Source organism: Gambusia affinis, linkage group LG04 (genome assembly GCF_019740435.1).
Source record: "Gambusia affinis linkage group LG04, SWU_Gaff_1.0, whole genome shotgun sequence".
Lineage (NCBI taxonomy): Eukaryota > Metazoa > Chordata > Actinopteri > Cyprinodontiformes > Poeciliidae > Gambusia > Gambusia affinis.
The window spans coordinates 7,188,376-7,214,689 of record NC_057871.1 but is presented as its reverse complement, the minus strand read 5'-3'; the positions used below and the strand labels follow the sequence as shown (position 1 = coordinate 7,214,689).

The 26,314-nt window shown below is 35.5% G+C and overlaps 1 protein-coding gene across 5 annotated transcripts in view; it reads left to right on the top strand.

The window, feature by feature from the left end:
- The window catches only part of ctnna2 (catenin (cadherin-associated protein), alpha 2), a 298,746-nt gene that overhangs the window by 75,126 nt on the left and 197,306 nt on the right, over positions 1–26,314 (top strand). Inside the window, exon 8 of one of the 5 annotated variants that reach the window (XM_044113700.1) lies at positions 23,385–23,432. The exons of the other annotated variants lie outside the window; for them this stretch is intronic. Coding sequence (XP_043969635.1) covers positions 23,385–23,417 — 33 coding nt within the window. The 3' untranslated portion in view covers positions 23,418–23,432. Of the gene's footprint in view, positions 1–23,384; positions 23,433–26,314 lie in introns of those variants that run through there. 5 annotated transcript variants of the gene reach the window in all.

The following is a 26,314-nucleotide window of genomic DNA, read 5'->3' as shown; positions in this document are numbered from 1 at the left end:
TTATATAACATATAGTAACATAACACTATATGTGATATGAGTAACATATAGTGTTAAGTTACTTCTCTGGAAGGCATTGGAAAAACAGATTTGAAAAGTATTCTCTGATTTTCCAATTAAGAAAGAACCATCTAAGAAAGATGGATAGAACAAATTAACAAATTGCTTATTTGTTCTCTTGATAAAAAAAAAAAAATGGCTTAAAAGATAACCAATTCCATTCTATATCCAGAAGTATATATGTAATCAATTCAACCTAATCCAGTCCCATAGATTCAAATTCACATTGTCAAATTCAATTTGTTATACTTATTTTTAAAAAGTTATATGTTTAATGAAGTCCAACTAATTGCATTAATGCTAATTCATCAAGTACTTCTCCAGAGCAAGTATATGATGAGTCCACTCCTTCATCTAGATGGAGATTCAAGTTAGGGCTGCACGATTTATATTTAAAAATAAAAAGTAAAAATGACTGCATTTTTTCCCTAAACTTACAATATATATTGCAATTTAAGCCAATACAAGAATTTTCAGTGTGCTCGGAATAGCACATTGAGTTATGCTGTACCACTGCCATCTGGTAAATAATTAACCAGGACTGATCCTATCTCTTTTAGCGAACGTTACAAGTATGGTTTTTGATTGTGTTTCAGAGTTATTCTTATTGTTAGAGTTGGATGATGATGGCATGTGCAATATGCCTATTTTCGTCTGCCCTCTGTTTCTCATATTTTATCACTTTGTGACTATTAGCATTTTGGGCAATGTCATCAATGTCTGACGTGAACATCTGCTGCTGTAAGACTCTGTTCAACTGGCTGAATATTACATTAGCATGAAAAATACACCCATGTCGCAGAAACTGCCACTGTCCATACAAATACGACATGACTGACTCCCACATTAATGTTCCCCAATTTTGATGTTAATGCTGACATACTGTGCATTGCTTGCAAAAAATTATCATCTTGGGAAGCTCAGTCTACTTGATCGGGTCCCATCTCTCGCAAAAGTCCAGAGTCCAAAACTTGGAAGAGTTTGCTTAAGTTTTGCAACATGCCTAGTCAAACACAGCAAACCATCTCACATCTTATCTTGTGGTGTTATATCAATGTTTAGATGTGATGTTCTCCCATCGCATGCCCAGGGTGTTTTTGGTTTTCCAATTTTCTCGATCAGACCAAAAGTGTCCATGTTAGAGATTCCTTTTATTTCATCAATGGAGTGAAAGTGTGTCTGCATGGTTGCATGCATTGTGTGTGATGAGTGTACCCTCTCTTTTACCTGATGACGGCTCCGTCCCTCTCTAACCATGAGCAGGATGAAATGGCTATAGAAAGGGAATGATTGAATGAATGAATCACAACATGCAGTGAGAAAGTTTCTTGGTCTGTAAAGGAGGCAGCTGAATAGAGCATTTCCTTTTCAGTACATAATGATAGATCACACGTTTGTCAAAGCAATGTTTGACCACCGAAAGACTGAAAGAGTGGCTGCGTATATTAAGTTTTTTTTTTTTCTTTTTTAAAGTTTACAAAAGTAATGTAAGCATCCTGTTGCCTTTATGTTTCCTCTTCCGTCTTCATAAGTGCCCCCACCCTACCAACACAAATTTTTATAGGAAGCTTGAACCACAGCACAAGGTTAATCAATGTGGTAGCGGGCAATAAATTAGGTTCAAGTGACAGGAGAATGTCCATACCTGTCTCGGCTGCTGGTGATCTGTGATTGGTGACAGCAGGCCCGGCTCCCTGGCCGGTGCTGAATCATCAGGAGCAGCTGATTTAGTTACGGCAGCTCAGACAGGGCCAATCTATCAATTGATCTGGGGTATAATGCATTACTAGCTTGGGTCAAGGGAGCCTGGGCAGAATATAGCCATAGCCAAGAGCCATGGCAGCTGAAAGAGGGCAACTCTGCAAAACTGTGTACAGCTGAGAGAAGGATTTAGGAGGTGTGATAGCCAGCACACGAATGTCACAGTAAGTTGGATGTGGGACATAAAACTAAACAGGACTTGTGAGGTAGGAGGATCATTAGGGGGAAACTGATGGCCTTCTTGCTCACATAGCTCCTCTGAGAGTTGCCATGTAGAATGCTCTAGCAACAGTTGGGTTATCTAGTAACACATTGGCTGGCAACATGTGTTAAAGTATGTCTTTTCACTGAGTTAAAATCAAATATTTGCATACCCCTGTATAAAGGGGTAGAACTTTTTTTTTGTTAGTGACATTAATTAAATCCAGCTAAGCTTTTCCTGTTTCAGGTCAGTTAGGTTTACCAAAAATATTTTCTATTTGAATGACAGAATATGATGCAGAGTAAAATGGCATAATCGGAAATTGGTGCTTTGTCTACCTGACTGGTTCTCCGTCAACCGGTGTTGGGACGTGGTGGGTAAACTACAAATCCATTGATACCGGCAGTCAAGAAATGGGTCAGTTTGAGGTCTTGTTTGCAACCAGTCTGGAATGCCTCCTCAAATGTTTTAAAGACAACTCAATAATTGGAGAATTTTGAATTCTTGACTTAATTAAATAATATTGGTCATCCAAAAATAACCAAAAAATTTCAGGCAGTAAAGTTAGTCTGATTTAATGAATGACATGAACAAAGGAATGTTTTTTTATACCATGTACATAGATATATGATTCAGTTGTATCTGCTATCTCATTCTCTCTTCTGCTCGTCTCAGTAAAAAACAAAAAAAGGTGACTACTTGAATTTAAAATTAAGAAAGGAAAAAAGATTCTCTAAAATCCTAACCATGGTGCTAGTTGTTAGATAGCCCCAGGTCTGATATTCAGAAAATTTTTTCTCATGTAGGCGGCCCCAAGTAGATAACTTTACAAAACAAACAATGTTGTGCTTTTTTAAAAAAAATATGTTTTTTTGCTGCTACATGTTATTTTATTGCAGACCATTGATTAAATAAAAGAAAAAAAATTGTCAAATATTTTTCTAAAATGCCTGGAGACAAATTAGGATGTAGTTTTTGATAATTTTAGATTCTTGAGAATCATTTGTCTGCTTCTTTGCCTCTACTCATCTACAAAACAAATGCAAGAACAAAAAAATATGCTCAAATTAATGAAAACACAATACTACAGAAAAAAACATGTTTTGATCATTCTCTGCAACATATTGACATTTGCAACATACTGACCTTAAGATCACAGTTGGGAACAGTTGTAAGATATGCAAAGAAAGCCAATGAAGCCCTGTCGGATTGTCTAAAGATAAATGTGTGTGTGGGTGTGCATATCTGCTGGAGGGTGTTATCTTGAGTGAAGAACAAGTTCTGTCTCAAAGGATTACAGTTTACTTTAAAGTGATACTCTAAAACTCTAATTAACGAATATGCAAATGCTACAGAAAAACAGCATAAGCTATTGGTCTTTAAAAAAAGAAAGAATTTTATGTCATTCTTAATTTGTAAGCATGTTTTACGTTGCACAAATTGTTTCTAAGTAATGTGGGGCAAAGTATGTTGTCACCAACTTGGATATCTACTAAAGTTGTTGACAGTTTTAGTTGCAAAACAGGCTAAGTGTAAAAAAATCAGGTGCATAAGCAGGAAGTGAATGTTAAGTCTAGGCATGTCTTTTCACAAAAAGGTAAAATAATTAAAGACAGAAAAATTAGAGACTGTACAGTAAGGATAAATATACAGTATAAAAATACTATGCAGCAATTAAAAATGGCATACTCAGATCGAAAGAAATGTGCAACGTTCATATTTTGTACATTTTAAAATGTACAAAATATAAATGTATAAAAGAATAAAAGACAGCAATATACTATTTACAAGAAGAAAGTGTTGCAAGTAACAGCAGTAATGTAAATAATGATGATTATGTCTAACAGCTGCTGGGAGAAAGGATCTACAATGATGCCCCTTTGTGCACCTAAGATGCAGCAGTCTGTCACCAAAGGAGCTCTCCAGTTCATGCATGTGGAGGGAGATATTGTCCAAAAGTAAGATTTCATTTTAGCCAGATTTCTTCTGTCTCCCATCACCTGCACTTGTTCAGAGGAAGGAGAGGGAAGGGAGGCCAGAATTGTTAACCAGCTACACTATAGAACACAGGTGTCAAACTCCAGTCCTGGAGGGCCACTGCCCTGCAACATTTAGATGCCACTCTGCTGCACACCTGAATAGAATAATTCGGTCATTAGCAAGGCTCTGGAGAACTTATCTACACAAAAAGGAGGTAATTAAGCCTTTTCATTCCAGTGTTTTGTGCCTGTGGCACATCTAAAAACTGCAGGACACCGGACCTTAAGGACTAGAGTTTGACACCCCTGCTTATAGATTATGCTTGATGCTACTACAGTGTCAAGAAAGAGCATCCACTTCAATCCAAAAGGCTTCATTTTTATTAGTAAGTATTGTCTGCTCTGGCCCTTCATGTAAAGAGCATCAGGGTTATGACTCCAGCCCAGGTTATTGTTCAGGGGAACACCCAGGTACGTACAAGAGTCCACTCAAAGTCAAAGTCGTGGCACATCACCCTCTCCCTAAGCTGAAGGACTGTGTGATGGCTGAGAACTGACAGGTGTGAAATTTAGAGAAGAAAAGCAGGCAGTCGTCACAAATGAGTGGGATTGCGCAGGGGGGACAGGCCTTGGGGAGGAGTGAGTGTCTGATCAAACCTGACTCCTTAGGCTCTTCCAAACCCCACAGATTTTGTTCTCCTGCAGCTACCCCTCCTTGTTTACTGATCTAAAGGATTTCTTCTTCTCCTTGAGGAGACCCTTTATTCCAGGTTGGATCTTGACTTAGCAGAGCTAAAACAGTCCCTCAGATTTTCTTCAGTCTCCTCAGACCATATCCTCACTGTGTGTGTCACAGCTGGTTCTCTTTGCAGAAGGAGTCTACACACAGGTTAAACCTATATACAGGTTTTAGATTAACAAAGTTGTAATCTGAGCCCGCCAGGCGAAGTATAGTTGATGAGCTGAATACCTCTTTAGTGCTGGCATACAAAAAGTCCTCCTCTCATTGTGATGGAGGTGATGGTGTATTGGTACCTTCTCCTCCAGTCACCACATTTTGATGACAGTACAGGTCCCAAGTAGCTTCCTGCTCATCATGCAGGAAATATTGTGTCACTTAATGGGCTATGAATATGGAGAGCTAACAGCTGATCTTTGGTGTAAACAATAGATAGGACTGTGCTGCTCTCAGAGCACAAGTACTGTTGAAAAAAACGTTGTCCATATACAACAGTCGGCTGCATTATGTGAAAAAGCAAGATGGCATATAACATATCTGAAAAAAAATAAATAAGAAAAAACTCAGGATTGAGTAGGAGCTGCTGGAACAGGCTGCCTGCTCTTGTGGCGCTGGAGCGGAGGTGGTGGAAGGTTTGTGGTAATATGACAAAATGTTACAAAAGATCAACTGAAGGAAATACCCTGTATAACATGTAGATAAGTGTCCCAGTAGAATCCTCTTGCATATTGAAATAGGACATCTATTTATAGGACAGCAGACACTCAGAGCTTTTTCCTTTATCATTTATAATGAGTGTCAACTATTAAGAGATGCTGTTTTTTTGTTCATTTCTCTTTCACTCTTTCACTTGTTGCGTGCAATATCTCAGACTGTTTTTTAGTTCAATAATAATTTATATTTTAATGCAAATGAACTGAGCAAAATTAATATAAGAATACATGTTTGATTTAATCTTATAAATGAAACTAATTTCCTCTTACACAATTGCCCCTCCAGATTTAGCGCTCCCACCACTTTAAATGTCGTACACAGCAATAAATCATTGGTTCCCTATACTCTCACTCCCATCTGTCAACTCCTAATGTACCACACAACAAGCTGCAGTCCACTATGCACCAGCACACCACTTACTTTTAACAATTTAGTTTTATCAGCTATTGAAGGCTGGCTTGCAGACACATCCCTCTGAGGCATTTGCAGGTAAAAACTTTCAATCTAGTTAGGACCTGTGGCATAGGCTTTGGACTATTTATGTCCATTACTTCAATCTTAGTGTAAGTGGAAGACGGCTAAAATGATCAACCCACAGATGTTATCTAGACCTTGTCTGTAAACGTGGTTCAACTCAGTGGCTCCATGTATTGTGACAAACATCCAGCAACAGGTACGCTGAAAGTGGAGGCTGTCTATACTCTGTAAATTGAAGCAATTTAGAGTGCTTAGTGATTGCATTTTCTTAAGACTATGTAGTATTAATGTACTATAGGTAAAGTAAAGACATTCTTTTCAAACGGCATCATTTGTACAAACGTGCTCTTTACATGAATAACAGTTAAAAGTTGGAGTAAACAATCTTAGAAATAAAGGAGCCAACAGTTTCTGTACATCTGTAAAATAAGAGTTTACTCCTGGATGTATCTGATGCAAGCAGGTATCTAATGACCTGGGGAACTCCTCAGGTCATTAGACACATGAATCATACTTGACATGCTTCTAACAAGTGTGAGGAAATTTAATCAATGTATTTCGACCCAAGACTGTACAGTGCTGTTAAAACAGCAGGACAGTACAGTGATTTAAGAACACATGTAAAATGATTCATTGTTGCTGAGTTGGCCAGCAATCTGGAGGCAACCGATTGCATGAGCAGCACTGTCTGATTAATGTTGTAATGAAACCAGTAAAGTTACAAATAAGGCAACTTAACCTACAGAAAATAAAAGCATGCAACATATTGACAGGAAACAATTAACTTTGGGCTCTGTACTATAGTTTTAATCTTTTTAACAGTACCAAACAAATTCAATACTTATTAAAATTTGGTTTTGAATGGAGTTGGTAAATGAGTAATCAGCAGTCTGTTCCAAGTCAAATATCCCACTTTGTTACTTATTGGCTTAGACTTCAAGCAATATTGAGAGAAGTGAGATATTGACACACTGAGACCTTTCTGCTTTCTAGACTGAAAGTGTTGATTGGGTCAATTTGTCTTTAAAGAATCAAGGTGTTTACCTGCAAAAGTTGACATTAAAGCATCAAATGTGAAAGCCAAATCTGAAAGAATAAAAAAGACATGAATAATGGATTGGTTGTCTCTTCCTAAGAGTATACATTCTGATAAACTACTCATTTGGGACTCCTCTCTGGTCAAGTAATGAAAAGCTGAATTATCATAAAAAACTATCACAAACTTTGGTGTTACACTCTGCCCCTCTGTTTCCTTTCTGTTTACAATTCAGACTTTGACTTTGTTGATATATTGGCCATTCTGTGGCTGTGTAGTGCTGACCCACAAGAGAGCCGTCTGCCAAAACTGCCTGCTACACTCATATTGTATAGACCAACACACCAATAAAATAATGATCAGGGTTACTAACTTTCACTTACTGAGCACATGGCTCCAGGGATTTGAACATCAAAAGCAGCACCCAGGTGTAATCAATTCATTGTACACAAAATGCTAGTGGAGTAACTGCGGTCTGACTGAATAAGGCAAAGCACAGCAGGGGGATCTCTGAGATAGATGGTCAGCCCTTAAAATAGGCAAGGCTCCAAAAGGATACAAAACAGAACTTGCAGTCTCTGCCCCAGGCTAAAGAACATTTCTACCTGGGGTAAGTCTGATAGGTCCCCTCTAAAAAAAATATTGCGTTTTTAAGATGAAATAATTTCAGTTAAATACAGGAGCAGTATTGTGTAAAATCTACTTTTTTGAGCTTTACATCATATTAGAATCAAACCAATCAATCAATCAAACTTTATTTGTATAGCACATTTCAGCAGCAAGGCATTTCAAAATGCTTTACATCAAATCAAACACAAAACACAATGTTATTCCTTCCTTATAAACATACCTGGAGTGTTGCTTTGATCCTTTAATGTATGTTTGAAAACTCCTTGAATCGTCTATATCTATATGTAGCATTTTTATAAGAACTGAAGGGAGCAGTCATTCGATAGTGCTACAAAATGGGACATAATAACAATAACATTACAGAACGACATGAAAAACCTTGGAAACGACTTTAAAGCCGATAAAAACTATTGGAAATATTGAATTACTTTTTGCTATTAGATGGATATTTTATGCCATAGACCATTTTCACCACAGCAGTCCACTAAAAGTGCATTTTTTCTGACTTATCCACATTATGAAGTGGCATTTATAATTAAGAACCTACTCCTTCCCTTATACTGTGATCATAATAAAGTCACCCATGTTATTTGACTTCTTGTTGGGGAAAAAAAAGTTTTCTGTTACATAACTGACATTTACTTTTACATTTATACAATTTACCATTTTGTCAGCACTGTGGCAAATCCAGGTTGGACTTCTAGAACAGTTCCCTAATTAAGGCCTTTTAGTAATTAGACAGTATAAAGCTTTTAATGTCAAGCATCTGCAGAATCTGTTGATTGGCATTACTTAGTACTTACTCTCACAAATCAGCAAGGTTTGGAAATGATGAGTACCAATAATGACAACAGAAAGAAGGGAGCATTATGCAAAATCAACTTTTTTGAGCTTTATATCAGGTTATAATGTTATTATTTCATCACAATTTTACTTGGAATGTTGATTTGACTTTCAGGCATGTTTCAGAATTTCTTGGCATCAAATTGGGGCTGCCTAAACACCCAAAGTGGTCCGTTTCCACAAATCTCCTCCATGGAGTTGCAGTCAACCAAATTGAGCTTCCGCCTCACAGAGCACACTTCGTCGGCACCTTCCCCACACAGCTCCATCAGACTAGCAGCAGCAGTGATTAGCAAACACCTGGTGGAACTGCAAGTCTGCTGAACTTATCATAAAAACTACTTCTCAAAACAACTGTAAATGGGATAGTGCAAAGGCATTGTGATGACAGTTATCAAAGTTTCAGTACAGCTGCTTCTTGAAGAGCCAATTTCAAGGTGTCAAATTGCAAAATTAAATTTCTTTTAGGTTATTTGAATACATACCATATTTTGTATAACAATTGACTACTTTACTGTATTGTGCCATAAAATGGCAGTCTGATCATTTTATCAGGGAAATACTTTATAGATTTTGTTTTCTCTTTTTTTCAAAATATGTTTGCTTTCATACCATTGATTGCATTTCTAGTGGGAGTTTAAAGCCTTCCAGTGACCTTCTCTTTTGCTGAGCAAATTCAAATACAAATACACTTGATTGATTGAGTGATTCTAACATTACTTTGAAAGGAAATATGTGTTTGCATCTTAAATTAATTTTATTTACATAGCATCAATTCACTACAAATGTAATCTTGAGGCACTTTATGAAAGAATAATTTTATTTCAATCCACATGCCTTCCAATAGATCTTAGTTATCAAACATTACAGTTAACTCAATTACTTGTTCAATGCAATCTGCGTCATCGCGATGTAACATTGCATTGCGTCATTGATTTGCATCACTCAAGCACTTTGAATGGCCCTGTTGCTGAAATGTGCAATTAAAAAAAACTTCACATGACTTCCTAGACAAGTACATAGTGAGCAGAAATCACTTGTGTTGTCATTGGCTTTACAGTAATCCGCCATTACATTTTGTTGACTAATAAAAAATTGTCCTTCAAATTAAAAGTTACTTTGCAAAGGATATAACTGCAATTCCATGTTTCATGTTTTTGTAAGATTTAGGACATTTTTGGCAAGTGAAAATAAACCCACTGTTATGAATAATTGCAAATAGTCCATTCTTGTTTTAAATCTGGCATTTAGTTACACTGGGTTAAGTCTGTAGTAAGAAGACAATGAAATAATCTTTGCAATACTATCTAATCCATTCAATAACAAACCAAGTCTCAAGGTGCAACACTTGCTATGACCATGTGTAGCTCTTACAGAATGTTCTTTCCTTAGTAATTATGGTTTAAACTTGGAATGGAGAAAAAAAATGGAATTCCTATTCAGACTGCTGTAGTTTTTCTGCTAACTATAGCAGTCTGAGCAACTTCAGGTCACCATTTTCGATTGAGGTGATGGAATAAATGAGATTTTGATTCGGGTTTTAGGCTAAGTCATGTTAGGAAATGAGATAGAATTATCCAGGAACATATTAATATAATAAAAAGCTCTCAGATCTGCCAGTTATATTACATTAGAAAGCTGCCAGCCTTTATTTTCGCCCCTCCCTTTCCCTAGTGCCAATACCCCTTAAGGGCTTGCCGCTTTGAGCAGTGCTAACATGATTGACATTGATAGCTGGATCAAACTGTAGAATCAACCCTAATATCATTATGTGAGCAGACATAGAAGCAAAGACCTGTGCTCTAACTGCATTAGCCTTTACATATACTGGAGTTAGGCATACATAGAACTAAGTGTTCTGGGAAATCAAGCATGCAAGTTACACCACGTAAACTCATACCGTATATAGTGTGCTTTAATCTTTATTCATGCTGTTTTTAGGTAATCCATATCTCAACCATTGAAAAATACCCAGAGAGCAAATGCATACAGATAAGTGCATTTTTTTTAACCTATTTAAAACTTTTTTCTGATGATACACGCTGCCATTTGCTGTAGAGTGGGAATATAATGATAGTACACCTAGCTCTCAAGACGATACGCTACACAATATCGGGTTCATTACAATGAAACGAGATTTCAGCAATACTTGATAGAAATCTAAGAATCCCAGGGTTTTTTTTGTCCATATACATGTATACCTATACATAGTGTAAAGAATTTTACAAATCACAAATTCTGTTTAAAGGAATATGTAACTATTGTACGATGACTCAGGCAAGTTTTTACTAATTCATATATTGACGTTCCAATTCTTAGGTATTCCTAAGACCAGAAAAGTACTGAAAATTACTCCTCTTTCTGCTTTCATATATAACAAAAATTTGTATAAGTTCTGAGAGGGCTGCCACATTAACCCTCTTAAATAACCCTCTTATACTGGTAGCACTATAGGGAATTATACAGTACCTTTGTACAAAAAAAGTTGAAAACCTTGTATCATTTTCCTTTCACTTTGCAATAATGCACTACTTAATGTTGGTCTACAACATAAAATCCCAATAAAATGCGTCGAAGTTCTAAAGCACTGTAAAGCACTTGATGAATACAATGGATTGGATAGGTTGTGCTTCACTGCATGGGTTCACGCATGAGCTACAATTAAAAAAAAAATAATTGAAAATGTTAGCCTCATAAAAATAACATTTGGGACACAGAACTTTCCTAAAGATTTTTTCATGTTCCAAATAACTTAAAAGACACGAAAAATCATTGATTAAATTCCTTTTTACTCATCGATCTGAAGCTTTTGTGTAACCTTTGTACATTCATTGAGAAACAGACAAAACAGATGAAGTATATATCATATTGATTCTTAGTCAACTTCTCCTTTTTATTTTATTGCTACTTTGCTGTAGAGTCAAATTTCATTACACCCTCTGGATCCATGTAATAGCACAAACTCATCTTTGTGTCACTAATAAAGTGATTACTTAGTGAGAAAAGGTCTGAAATGCTTCTTTCATGGCTTCTGGCTTGTAATTCCCTGAATTATTGGGAAAATATGAGTGACTGCGGTGTCAGAGAAGAACGAGAAGGTTGATTGTGTTTTTTGAGCAGTTCTGTAGCTCGCTGACCTTTTAGAGAAATAGAATGTTTTTTTCTTAGATTGTGTACTTTATAGACTCCATTCCTCTCAGTTCTGTTCTAAAGCATTATTGATTTTTGATAGTTTCATTACTCCCATTTGAATGCTAAAACCACATTTCTATTTAAGAAAAAGAGAAGCCATGAAAAATATCATGTTTTTGTGTTATTGGATTTCTAAGATTAATGAATGTATTGTTAATGGATGAATAAACTTATTTACCAGTTGCATTGCTAGCAGTTTGATTCCTGGTCCCTCCAAATGTTAATGGTTCCTTGGTTACTGCATCTTGTTTGCTAGTATTTCCAACTGAATAAAATATTTGAAGAAGGCCTAAATGACTACAGACCACAGCTGTTTGTTCACAGTGGTGTATTAATTTTCTCACAGCTGGTTGTTTAGGGTTCCTGCTGCACACGCTATGGTTCTATGATGGTGTGCAAATCTGCTGATAATCTACAATTTAATATAATATGTTAAAGGGATGTTATTAAAAAACATGATATCTCTTACATATTTAGTGCAAATATGTAAGAGCTGGATTTGAAGACCCTTGCTTTAGATCAAAGAGTATATATGATTTTAAAATGACCTACAATCATGACCAAAAGCCAACTGAGAATCAGTGGCAAGATTTGAAAATTTATGTTTACAGACACTCTATCCAGTATGACTGGTCTTGAACTGTTTTTACTAAAAACAAAATGTGTTTGTGCAAATCTGGTGTTTTGCTGGTGAAAGACTTGCTGCCATAATTGGTACAAAAGCTTCTTCTTCTAAACGGTATCGACTCAGGGAGAGTGAATACAAAAGCATGCCATGCTTAATAATTGTATTTGTAAAAGCAAAGGTTTCGAGCCACCTATCTGTTTTTTTACACTGTTATGCTCATCTTTGTTGTTGCATAGGCGCATGTAAGAAAACAGACTCAAACTCTGTAGGCAATTAATAAATCACTGAGGTTTTATTGATTAACTTCTTTTTATACAATTAATTAAATGTTAAGACACAAAATAGACAATTGTTGTCTTATATCTATGTAGGATACATAAGGCTGTGTTGCTAACTTTTTAATGATGAAATGTTTTAGAAGTTTGTGAATTATTCCTTCTTTTTTTTTCAAATAACTAATTTCCCTGATGAGATTTTTATTATTTTCATTGCAGTTTGCATTGTTTTATAGCTCCACTGAGTCCTGAAACAGGGATGACCTAATTTGAAAAGATTTGGAAAATGGGGTGAACTGTAGTCTTCATACCGGGCTTACATAAGAGCGTTTACTGATGTTTCTTATTGTTTGCTCCAATCTATAATGTATTTTCAATCAATCAATCAATCAAATTTTATTTGTATAGCACATTTCAGCAGCAAGGCATTTCAAAGTGCTTAACATCAAATCAAACACAGAAACACAATGCAACATAGAATCAACAATCAAAACACGACGTTAAGTCAAGTTCCATCAATAAATTTGCAATTGATTAAGTTTTAAAAACAATCCTAAACAGGCTGGTTTTTAGTTGTGTTTGCATCCATAAAAGGTTTACCTGTTACACTCCTACTGTGCTATATGGAACAAAACCCTATTGCTATTTTTATTGCCACTCATGGAAATAACTTTTGTAGTTTTATGTTTTTCCTATTGTTAAGAGAGAAAATACAAGAGTTTAAATTTAGAATATCACCTTTAACTTTTTCCATCTCTCCCCTTTCCCAACTGTCTTTTCATATCTCCCCTTGTGCTCCACTGTAGAGCAACAGATAGCCAAGTGTAATCATGTGCAATGAACCTAAATGGAGCAAGTGAAAATTCACACCACTAAATATCTGAAAATAAGCTGCTAGAAATATGTTGGTTGTCATGAGAAAGTTTAACCAACTGAAACTGTAAGTTGAACCAACAGTTGCCTCAGTTTTCAGAATTACAATTTTTCTGGCCTCAAACAGAAGAAGAAAAATCTGTCATCTGAAGTTATACTTGAAATAATCCCTCCAGGAAAATGTTACTTTGCAAGTACAGCAATTTTGCACCAGTTTATCAAAAATATTGCCAGCATCTCCAGTTTCATGGCTCATCATAGTTTCTGTCAGTCTGTTGGGTTATTTTATAAACTTTGATTTTTACAGATTTACAAAATAAATTTTCTTCATAGTCAATATGGAATGTAAAGTTTCATTATAAAATTGTTATTCCTTTCTTTTTATTTTATTTTATTTTATTTTTTTTAACAAAATTGTACTTAAATTTGCTTTAAATATTTTTAATCAGAAGTCATAACTAACAGTATTCTATCTCTGTACCTTAAATCTTATGACTTGGATTATCTCTTCATGGCTCTTCATGTCCTTCCAAAGGAGAAGTAGCCTTGCCTTTCATGTCCCCAGGCTACTGAAGGTGTGATATCTCATAGTTCAGGGTATCATTTTTAACACAAGTTTATGGTCAATTTCGCTCTGTCATGATTTATTCCCTTCTCTCTGGGAACTAACTGTTCTCACACTTCCGCAAAATGTCTCCTGTCATAGTCTCACAGGCTTCAAGCAAATACAGGAAAAAAGGAGACGCATATATGTTTGCTCTATTGAACAAAAGACACAAACCAATAAGGTTGTCGGGTACATTTTGGGGTTAATAAACAGTCTATTATGGTTTTTATGTTGCATAAGTTGGAGAACTAATTATTTCATTTTGACTATTCAAGCAGATCAGAAGCCCCAAAACAATAAAATGTTAATTTAAACCGTGTGAGTACAAGGAAAAAATGTTTTGACATATTAGCAGCAAATATTCTTTGTTAGCTTCACCTTTTGCCTAATCCTTTCTGAAAACTACTTTATATTGTCTATAGACAGAAGAATATTTGCAGTACAGAAGTTGGGGGAATAATTACAGCCTTAAAAAAATGGCAACCCAGCTGTCTGATTTTATCTCTGTGTCAAACACCTAGAATCCTTCTTGTCATCCTAGAACAGAAGGAACCTCCTTCATTCACAAGGTTGACTGAAAAGCCTTGGCAAGTGTTAATATTTACATATCTTGTGCAACACAATCTTGAGTTTTGTCAGAGAACTAAAACGTCTTTTGTAAGATTGTCCTGGAAAAGAAATCGCCTGCTCAAGAGCACACTAGCTAGTTTAATGAAGCAAGTCTCACAGACACACAGATGCCTGACAATCAGTTATATTAACACTATAATAATAACATTTCTGAGGTTAATGTGTTTGTGGCATTAGAGTTTCTGTAAGATGCCATTTTTAAAAAATAAATCCTGGGTTGATGCAGTAGACTAATAAAGCTCTGCTGTGATCTGGTGTCACCTGTTGTGCTTTGAATTAAACCCAGGATGGTGCATATTCTGGAAGCTTGCACCGTAAGGTCTTGAAAACACAAATTTGAAAATATCTCCTGGTTTCCTGTTTTGTAATTGAGCATTTTCATCACAGCAGTCTGTGCTCTGAGAATGAGTGATCAGTAACTCGGATGTTTAAAGGTTTAAGGCTACACAGGCATTGCACTGCTATCCAGTTTTATTTAACAATATCCCCACACCAATTAGGTGAAACATTTTTACCATTTACAGGTGAAGTGAATAACGATTATTATTTCTTTATGGTGCCTGCAGGTACTTGCTATGTATCAAGCATTAAGTAGATATTTCTTCATCCAAAAAATGCACTAGAAGCAAGAAAAAATGGTAAACATGGATTCGAGTGAGTTTGATAAAGACTACATTCTGATGCCTAGACAGTTAAGTCATGAGTTCTCAAGGCTCGTTTACCAGCTTAGGCTGGTCTGTATGGTCTGGTCCGACAGATGAGCTACAGTTGCTAAAATAGCATAAAAAAAGAGTTTGAGCAACACTGTTCTGAACAGCTGCAGAACATTAAGGACTCTTATGACCCCCAACTACTGCTGAAAGCAACAATTATGGACATGTTGGCATCGGATTTAGACCACTGAGCAGTAGAAAGCTGGACCTTTCTACTGCCCAATGGTTGCAAGGAATTACATTTCCTTCAATGAGATGCTGTGAACATTGTCCTGCTGGAAAACATTTAAGTTTATTTACTGATTTAAGTTAGAGTTTGCATTCACTTGTCAGATAAAAAGTACATCTTGAAAATATACTTTAAGCAGGTATTAAGCATACTTTTCTTTAAGCCCACATTTCTGTGTTAGAATTTTTTTCATTGGTCTGATGTAATATTCTAATCTTAAATGTTGTGCTTTCAATCCTCTATTGCAGTGGACTTTTTTTAGTAGGAAAATACTCTCTGTCAAAAACAAGAGTGGTTCAGGAAGGGTTTGAGGAGCCCAGCAATAAGTTTGTGATCACGACTTGGTCTCAATACGTCCTAGATTCCAATCTGATTGATCATTGGTTGGATGTGCTGATCAAACAAATACAACCCATAGATGCCCCACCTCCTACTTACACAACTTAAAGCATCTAGTGACATCCTGGGGTTTTAGTCCATGCCTTCATGTGTCAAAGCTATTTGGCAACAAAGAGGGAATTACCATCCAGATGTTATAATGCCTGATTAGTGTTTACTTTAAATGTCACCCCTACAATGTTTGCATCTCATACATAGGTTCTGTGTGGACATCAATATCATTATGGTAGTTAAGAGGTTAAACTATTATCAATCATTTTGACAGTTCCCATCGCTCAAATTTCCTCTAGGGGTCATGAAAAGAACCCATGTCAAAATATCCATATTTGTAACAGACACAAATATTTTTTAGAGTTTATATGCAAGTTGACTGCAGGTTGATATCCAAACAGGTAGAACTTTGCATATAATTCACACGATTAATGTGAGCATTTTGTTCAAAGATTACCACTACCACATTCAGGTCAAAAACATAAAAGAGAGGGAAAGGTTTGCTTCTGGTTACACCTGGATACTTTGTGTTATTGCAAATTTACTCTTAAACTTTAAAGTTACAGTTTAGACGTCAAATTAGTTTTAGAGCACATAATATTTATTATATTTCAGCATGCAGTGCTTAATAAGAGACAAAGTAGACTATGCCCTTCAGCAATTTGCATAGCTTTTTCAAGTCCTTATGAGTATTTTGGTGTATACCCTGCAAATGGAGGACAAATTATCCAGGCATTATATTCAAAACGCCCACGTAACAGCCACAATTACTGTACACTGCAACAATTATATATATATATATATATATATATATATATATATATATATAAAATCTTTTTGATGACATATATGTAAATCCAGTTTACTCTTCTAATACTGTTATCATGGATGTTTTTCCTCTGTGACCACATTGGCACAAAGCTGTTTCAGTGGCAGGAACAAGCTGCTGCTCAGTGGTATGGTGCAACATGAATTATTCTGCCCTGCAGGCTTCCAGCCCCTGAGTTCCAGTGCATATCGAGGGGATAGAATGAAGTGAACCAAATAAGAAAATAAGTTTGCCTTATACATGTATTTCCATTCTACAGCTTGATATTTTACATTAGTCTTACCTTGAAAGTGCAGAGTTGCTTATGAATCGTTAATGCCTATGTATGTGAATAAAATTTTGAATTCGGGGAGGGGAGGAAAGATTTTATAAAAAGTTTTTAGAAGCAATTGGTGGTAAGTTGTGAGTGGCGTTCTGTGATTTTGCCCATATCATTCCTTTTCAGGTAAAGATGATCACACAAAAAAAAAAAAAAGTGGAGTTTTTTTTTTTTATTATGAAACTTTATTTGTAGTTCAGTAAAATCCTCTGCCACAAAACATGATTTTTTTGTTTGCAAAATATGATTTGTAAACACTTATAGAGTACTGTACACAGACTGCAGAAAAAAAAATACAGTAGTAGGAAGGAGACAAAGAAACATTAAAATGTTACCTACTGGCACTTTTGCATTTACAAAAATGTTTTTCAGTTCTGTACATATGAAGAGAGAATCCCAGCAACCTGAAGTAAACACTATTGCTTCAGAGTTGAACGTGATGTTTTTTTTTTACCACTTTATCCATTTCTTGACGTATCATGCAGCATTATATTTGTACTGATGCGAGTGCATATATTTATGAGAACAAAATATAAATTGTTCTGTACACATTTAAATCTCACTCTACCTTGCTCAATAGTGTTCTATGCCAGCGCTCAACTCTGACAAACTCTTGACGCGAGGCAGAGAGAAAGTTAATATTCAGAAAAGGAACGCGCATGTGGGTTTTCACCTCCGTCTTCCTCCAGAGATTCACAGTAAAATAAAATTTATTTTGGATATAGCATGAGTAATAAAAGTACACAGTCAATTTTGTGCTAACTTACACAGTAAAACCAGCTGACCAAATGTGCTAGTCTTTGAATAACATAGAGGTTAGCTTGATGGTTTAGTGATGGGCCGGACTATGCTAAGTCATGGGACAGTGCCGGCCGATTAGGATGTAATAATTGAGAGATCTTTGAATCAGCTTGTGTCCCTGACACCAAGTAAACATTTACATGTTATCAGAAAATGACTAAATGTTTTTTGTTTGCTTTGTTTTTTGTTTTTTTTTGTTTTGTTTTTACACTTGGAGTGTTTCGAGAAGCAGTAGAGACTCAAATGAAAGTACAAAAACATGTAGAAAGAGAAGTTTGCATTATAGGTTCACTTTAAATATATATGTATATTTTACTGCTATTACCATCTATAGTAATGCTTAGTCTATTCAGCCAAACAAAAGTTAACTTAGGAACAAAGGCTAGAAATAAATAAACAATATAACACAGCAATCACAGAGGGTGACAAAAAGGGGTAAAGTCAGAAAGAGAAGGTTGCAAGGAAGCTGCTGTTACTGTGACCTACCTTGAGTAAGTGCTGCAAGAGTGAAGGACTAATTAATGGCTTAAAGATGGTTTTTCCTCTAAAACTGCCTTTGGGTAATTACTCACCTAAATGCTGGAGCTGTCACAAAGATAGGTTGAGTCCACATGAAGCCTTAGTCCAACACATGCATTCCACATCATAAGTCAGTTTTGATTATATCATTAATTACAGCATTAATATAATTAAAATTATGAGGCTTCAAATTCAAGCAATTGTGAAATGAAGCAATTAGTATTTTTTTTTATGTTTCTTAAATTAAAATTATGTCGTTGCTCTTGGGTAGATTAAGTCTTGCCCTCTTAATTATAGGACGCATGTACAGTTGAACAATATTTCAGTACTCATTTCAGTAGAATGTGGATTTTCTTTTTGGAGAAAAAAAAGGAACATTTTTCTCAAAATACTAAGTGAGACCAGTGCATGTTGGGGTCCTTTTAAGAAAAAAAACAGCAATGCTTTGCCCCAGTGACTACCAAGACCTTTGGCTTGGGATGAATATACAGTTATTTAAGTTCCAGTCTCAACCTTTATCACAGCTTTAAAATCAGTCAGAGCCCTGACATGAGAAAAGACATTTCAGCTTCAGCTGCTGATATGTACAAGGAGCAGATAAGAAAACAAAAGAAAATTATTGAAACTAATCAATCATGCTGTAATTACTGATGCATGAAACCAAGCAAATAAACCGTCAGGGCCTTTCAAATTTACTTGTAAGAGATAAAGGAAAACAGGCTCTGTGTCACTGTTCATATGGTTAATTTGAATGAGACTATCAGGGAGCATTGTTCAATTCAACTACTTTACATTGTTTATTAATAATATCCAAAACAAGACTTTTTAAAATTGGCAACAGAGTTTCTGGCAAAGCACAACTCCTCCTCCAACAACAAAGGCATTTCTTGTTGTCAGTGTACCGTCTATGATTTTATATCAGTCATGCTCCCAGTTTTTAAGAAATGTTGTCTGATTGCAAGCTTGCAAGCTTCTATTATAGGCATAAAACTATTTTGTTGTAATAAATTCAGAGTTTCTAAATCTGTAAGTTTTGTTCATATACGAGTAACTGGAGCTGCATTAAAATAGAGATGAGTCATACCAAAACAAAGTAAACATGTTTATGTTAACCTTTCAGTTTCACTTAACTACTCTCTATGTAAAAAACGGACCAACATTATACTTCATAAAGTGGGGAAGATGACTTTCACATATACCACCAATTTGAGCACAGGAACTGTTGTTTACAATTACAAAGGCCAAATGTTTCTTTTAGGTGTATCTAAAATAGACAGGGTCTCATTTAATAAGGCTGCAGAGAGCAATACAGTTGATTATTTTTGTGAATGGGGTTTTACGAGCTCCACCTAGAAGGTAAATGTTATAATAATATAACTTTAAGGATTTCTAACAAATAATTTCCCATTTGTATCAGTAGTTTACATTCAACATAGAAAAAGAGATACACTTACATTACTGACATCATTGTACTTTGCATCTTATTCCTACATACAAGGTGATTCATTAACCCCTGACTCCTTGCTGTCAGTTAGGAGAGAAATAATGCACTTTTCTGGGCCTGCATTCTTCTCTCATGAATTGGCATGATCTCAGGCATACTTTAGGGTGTTTTTCCTTTTAATTTATGTAACTCTATATCATTCTTTTAAAATATTGTGCTGATGTTGCATTGTGACAGCATTTGTTACGTTTCACATAATATTGTTCTTCATTGCTACATATGACAGTGCTTGTTTTACAAATTCTGACCAGACAATGTGACACCATGCCTCTGCAGACCAGGTCACAGATCAAGTAGTAATTTTACATGAAATATCAAAACAACTAAAGAAAGAACATAAAGCTACATTAACAATTGTACCAATATGTGACAAAGATAAATAGATTACTATAACTGCTGAAGTATAAAATTTTTTTCTTTTTTTTTTTTTCTTTTACAGTGCAGTCACAGTTCAAGTATTGCGTGACATTTCCTTCACTATTAAGATGCTGCCACACTGTTTTTAATCAGGCCATGTATGCTGGCAAGGAAAAAAGCATGTGACTCCTGTCATGTACACTAAAACCCAGAGTGATTCATTCCTCTGGCAGATTTAGATAAAAAAATATTTTTGTCAACCACGTTTTGGATAGGAAATGAGAAAGACATATTTCAAAAGATAACAAGGAAATCTTAAAAGAATATAATTTAAGAAATAAACAGTTTTAATATACATTTCATTGGGAAATGACTTGCTGAAATGTATTTGTACCTTGCTCAAGAATTGATGGAAACATTTTTATTGGCAGCAATTTAACACTCATCGTAAATTTTTTGCATGTCACCATTAGTCTAGCTGGGCCTCTCCAAAATGTTTAGATTATTTCCAATCATGCACATATTCTTCTGGAAAAACAGACCTTGGGCTGTTATCAGTGCTAACTAGACTTGACTTAGTTCTGATATCTGTTTGTCTCACAGCTAAAATGTGTCTGGATTTTCAACATAGAACACATCCCACTTGGTTCATAGAGATATTTAAAAATAACTAGTGCTTTTGTTGAATATCACTAGTTATTGACCACATTCTGCTGTGATGTGACGTAACATAAATTTCATTCTAATTAGAAGTTGGTAAGATGGTGATGTTATTTGAGGAGTTCAGTGACAAGAATTTACAATTATTATGATCTTGTTTAGGATCTGCGTGCCTTTTTTTCTTACATTATTGCATGTCAAGTGGTTTTTAGGACTGTGTTCCAGCTGCAGCATCCGTTTATATATATGTCATATTAAGTAGTCAAAGGCAATGTAGCAGTGAATGGACATCTTTTGCCTTTGGTGGAGATATTACTGTTTAGTACACATTTTTTAAGACCTTAATCCATCATTCACTAAGTTTACATAATAGATATTTTAAATCCTGGAGCCAAGAATTAATATATCCTCACAAGAGGATAAAATGTAAATGAATGCGCAAAAATAATGTGTGATACTGTAAATGGAATAATGAATTTGAGTCCAGCTGAAGGATTAAAAAAATGGTAAGAAAGAAACAATAGAAAGAAATATTGTTCGATATTAAATCATGTGTAAAAGATTTAATATGAGACTCATAGATTTCTCCCATCGATTGTGAAACCTAGCCTCACGTGATGGATGTTTGACAGGAAAATGTGAATACAAAAATGAAGTGGCAGAGAGAAAGGATATTATCATCATGCAAAACATGCCTTTCCACACTGGGATGTGATTAGTTTTACCAATACCATTCCACCAGTACCAAGAGCCATAATCTATTCCATTTGATTGCACTTTGCTGACAAATAAATGCAGGTCTAACAAGTGAGAGAGTAAGAGGGTGAGGCTCAAGATGCAACTATGCAGTGAAAATGCAATGTGGGTACTGTATAACTGATAAACAGAGCCATCTCAATTGTGCCCTTTGAAGCGGTGCAGTGATAACTGGATTATCACCAGACAATCTGGCTCCATTACAAATGAGCCTCCTTCATTCAGAGCTGCAGATGCAGGGCCACAATGGCTTTTGAACAGGATCGCTTGTCTTTCGTCTTTCCAATGCCATGTTTACTGAAGCAAGAGGTTCCAATAATCTGACAGTGTGGTGAAAATACTGAATCCTATGTTTTCATTGGGTAAAAATTACACCTGGGACAGTATTTGACTAATGTCTTGTTCTCTCAACTATTGAATCACATCATATCATGTTACTGTGTATTAATTGTTCATAATTTTCACTTGGGGGCTTGCAAAAGATAATTCTCTTTAAAGGTGTAAAAACCAATGAGATGGATGTTAAAAATATTATCCAGCATTCAAATATTTTTGCCATATTTGGCTATTGGCTAAAAGTTATAAATGCCTAGATAATAAGCTAGTAAATAAATGTGTAAATTCAGGTGATAGTAGGAAAGCTACTTTGTATTTTGGCAAAGATTTTTTTTTATCCTCCAACAACCCAATAACACAATCCTGTAGATTTCTTTTATGATCTTTTGCACATGTGCAGGTGAGTGAATGCCCCATTAGTTCTCATTTGCCATAAATAGCAATGAATGTGTGGATTCATTCACTGCCAGACCTGAAAGGAGAAATATGTTAGGAACAAAAAGGCTTACGTCCCTTGACAATTTCACTCAGAAACAGTTTTTTTCTTGCCTTTAGAGGTCTCTTTTTTTGAAGGTGCGTAAGGCTTTCAGTTGGATTCAGGTGCTTTCATACAACGTCAATATTTGTATGTGTATTCATTTTATTGCTGTCCTAATTCATATTTTTTCTCTCTTCTCTTCCACATGTGCTGTTCGTTGTGAACTCTTAATCATCCTTACAGGTAAGTGTTTTTTTTGTCCTCTTATCTTTCATCAGCTTTGCCAATTTAAAAACCAGCGTTGTGTGTCGATAAAACATAAATATGAAGAATAGAAGCATTGTGTTGGGAGCTTTACATGAAAAAAGGAAATCTTCAATGCTGAGAATACATGAGAATACACAGACACAAAATACAGTTATTGGTTTATCTGCTTTGGTATGGTTTTATAAATGGATTGGATTGCTGATGTTTTATAATTTTAATATTACTTTTTTTTTTTTAAATACGTTCAAGGACTTAAGAGGAGATCTTGCTTCATAAAAAATAACTCTTAGAAATTTGACTTAACAAATAATATCCTCCATGTAGTTCTATGAACATAAAAAACTGAGATTTGTGGAATAAGGTTCTACAAATCTCACAAGACTATGTAGCCTTCTAATAGAAATTCAGAAGTCTGAATTGAATTGATACAGTATCTCATTAAATGCATAACAACAAATAGAGGCCACAGAGAACCACAGAGGCAAAGACTCTCTGTTGCTCCTTGCTGTTTGTATTTATGGCTGATTTAATGAGAACTCCAGCAGTCAGTCCTTTTGATCAATGTGTGTTCGTGTCACAGTCTCAGGTTGGGTCGTGTCAGGACCTGGGTTGACGTTTCATGCCAACTTCGATTAGTCTGTAAAGTTTTAAAAGGATTCTTTTAGATGAAAAATGATTTATGCTGATTTTACTCATGTTTAACAGCAAACAGCAATGCAATGGTGCAAATTCCCATTGAATCTCCTCATCATTCTAAGACTGCTCAAACCAAACAGCATTCACATATGAAATTGTGAAATGCTATAAGCACTGCTGGAAAAATTTTGATCCTGCAATTTAGTTTTTCACCCTTCTGTTTGTTTGTTCTCCCGTGATAGAGACACAAGTACTCTTTTTATTTTATTTTTTTTTGGTCATACTACTCTTCAAGCAGCTCATGGGGGAGAGAAGGTTGGAAGTTGTTAGTATACTGAGCTGTTCTATATTTTGATAATAATTCTGCATTGGCAGTTTTTGGCCAGTTGTGGTTGAACTTTTTTGTGTGTTTTTAATAAAAACTTATTTGAGGAAGCAGGTCTTACAGACCATTACTGCTCTTTTCTTATACATATGAGAAATTGTTGGATAGCCTTCCGAATACTTTGAAATAGCAAATTCAAACTGTGAGACTGTCATAAATCCCATTTGGTTCCTCATTGTTTTGGCACTCAGTCATAATCCTTACAAGCATTTTCTGTCTTTTTTATATTCTTGGGATATCAATCTCCCATACCGGGCCATGTCTGAAGTAAAGAAATATACAGCCTGCCATTGCTTGTCAGTGCATCAAATCAGTGGAAGGGGGCCCTGAATGGCATCCCCGTAGATTTGAGGCAGCTGCTCTTCTTTTGTATGCAAGGGAATCCCAGAGGGGACGGGTATATTGAGTTTGTTTTGAAAATGATGCTTCCATTAGATGAGAGTCAGTCATCTAGTTCAGCGCTGACTGGCAGAATATCTGATTCTAAATCACTTTCTGGGCAAGTAAGATGGAGCCCAGCAAGATTTAAAGGAGCCTGAAAATCAAATCATCCAAACTGTGAATCATATTAAGAGCTGCACTTTTGCTGCAATAATAAGTCTGACAAATATTTGAGACCTTGATGTTCAACAATAGTGTGACTTTTACTTATAACTTTCTAATGATTGGATTCAGAATTTAACATGCATTATTTTGTCTCAGTTTTTAGTATATTTTTTAATCGTCTGTGGGTAACTCAAATTCCATCTCCACTAGCTTGTGATGTGGAAAAGCGCTAAAGCCTGCACTGGGTTCCAGCTGTCTGCGCCTCTTTGATATAGTAATCAGGTTGCATGACGCTGTGTTTAAGCCAAGGAATAAACACATTAATAAACATTATGCCGTAACAACAATTCAAAGGTTCATATTGCTTTGTGTCAGCTTCTAATTAAAATCCCTTTTTGTCTGTGTTTTGCATTCATTATTTTGAATTTCTGACCTTTTTCCCCACAGACAGCCAGCCACTCTCCTGATTTGTGCTCTGAACTTGCATTATAAAAACAGATTAAGCCGTGGTCTTTGTTTTGTTGTTGATTTGCATTGCATATATAATGGATTAGTAAAACAAAATGGGGTCCTTATGGTCTCCAAGGGCCCATCTGATCAGCCTGTCCTTTCAGACAAATCCATCCCTTTGCAAATTTAGTCGAGACCAAAATTACATATTATAGCACATTCAGGCTTGGATTTAATACAACCCAGAATATAGCTTATGCAAATTGTGGCTCTATAGCTGTCAGAAAAATCAGGAAAATTACATTTGCTAATACAGAAAACAACAAGGTTATAAAAAATAAGCACTCGGTCAACAGAGAGCGGAGCAGTGATAACCAGGAATCAAAGTACAACATATAGGAAGTGCATATAATATGACACTTCACCTATAAATCATGGCCAAGGCCTACATTGTAAGAGTTACTGTTCCTCCACAGCCTCATCTCCAAACTCCTCTCTTAAAAAATGGAAGCACTGTAAATTTGACATGTTATGAGTCAGCACTAAAGGAAAGCCATGAAATAAAACAGGTAAAGCATGAAGAATGATCCTGCTCACATCTTACCGTTTCCACTTGCCTACCTCTTCTCAACTTCAACAACTCCTATTATGAAAGTATATCTTTACAATAGGATATACAGTACTTCTATGGACTGACTGTGAAGTAATACTTTGGAAATAGCATTTCTAATATATAATATATTTATTACCACTTTCCAGACTACCTCTTTTATTTCTTTCTCAAATATATTGTTTTCTTTTTTTATGCAAACCTGTGAACATTGATGCGATTGTAAACATAGTCATGCCACTTGAATTGTTTCTATATTGTTTATTTATAACTATTAGTCATTCAATCCATCTGACATTCATGTTGGAAGAAAGTCACAAGAAATCTTGTTTGCATTTCACTCTAACCAGAACAGACCAAATTGAAACTTTCTTATTTAAATATTAAATGCTGTTTCTGGCAGAACAGCCACATGACATATCACTCTGAACACACCATCCCAAAGACACAGAAGACAATAATCTATTTTACTGTCTCCAATTATCATGATGGTGGCTGCATGTTGATTGCAAGTTGATAGTTATTTTAATATCGGCAATGTTGTGGTTGTAATGCTACAAAATGTTGATTATTTCAAGGGCTATGAAAACTTTTGCATATTACCATAGCAATATATTGAACTAAAAGTTACCATTGCTAGGGAGTTTGATTAATATATACAAAACAGGTGGCTGATTGTAAACTGCAGCTGAGAGAACGGCTCTAAATTAAAGCAAAGGTGGAAGAATCAGAAAACAAATGGGAACTAAAGTGCAGCTCAATGGATGAGAATGAATAAACTAATACAATGCATAAACTAAAATGGCAGGATATGAACAACTATACATTAAAGATATAATCAAAACAGAAAGCACCAATTAAACTAAAAGTTCAACCAGCTAAG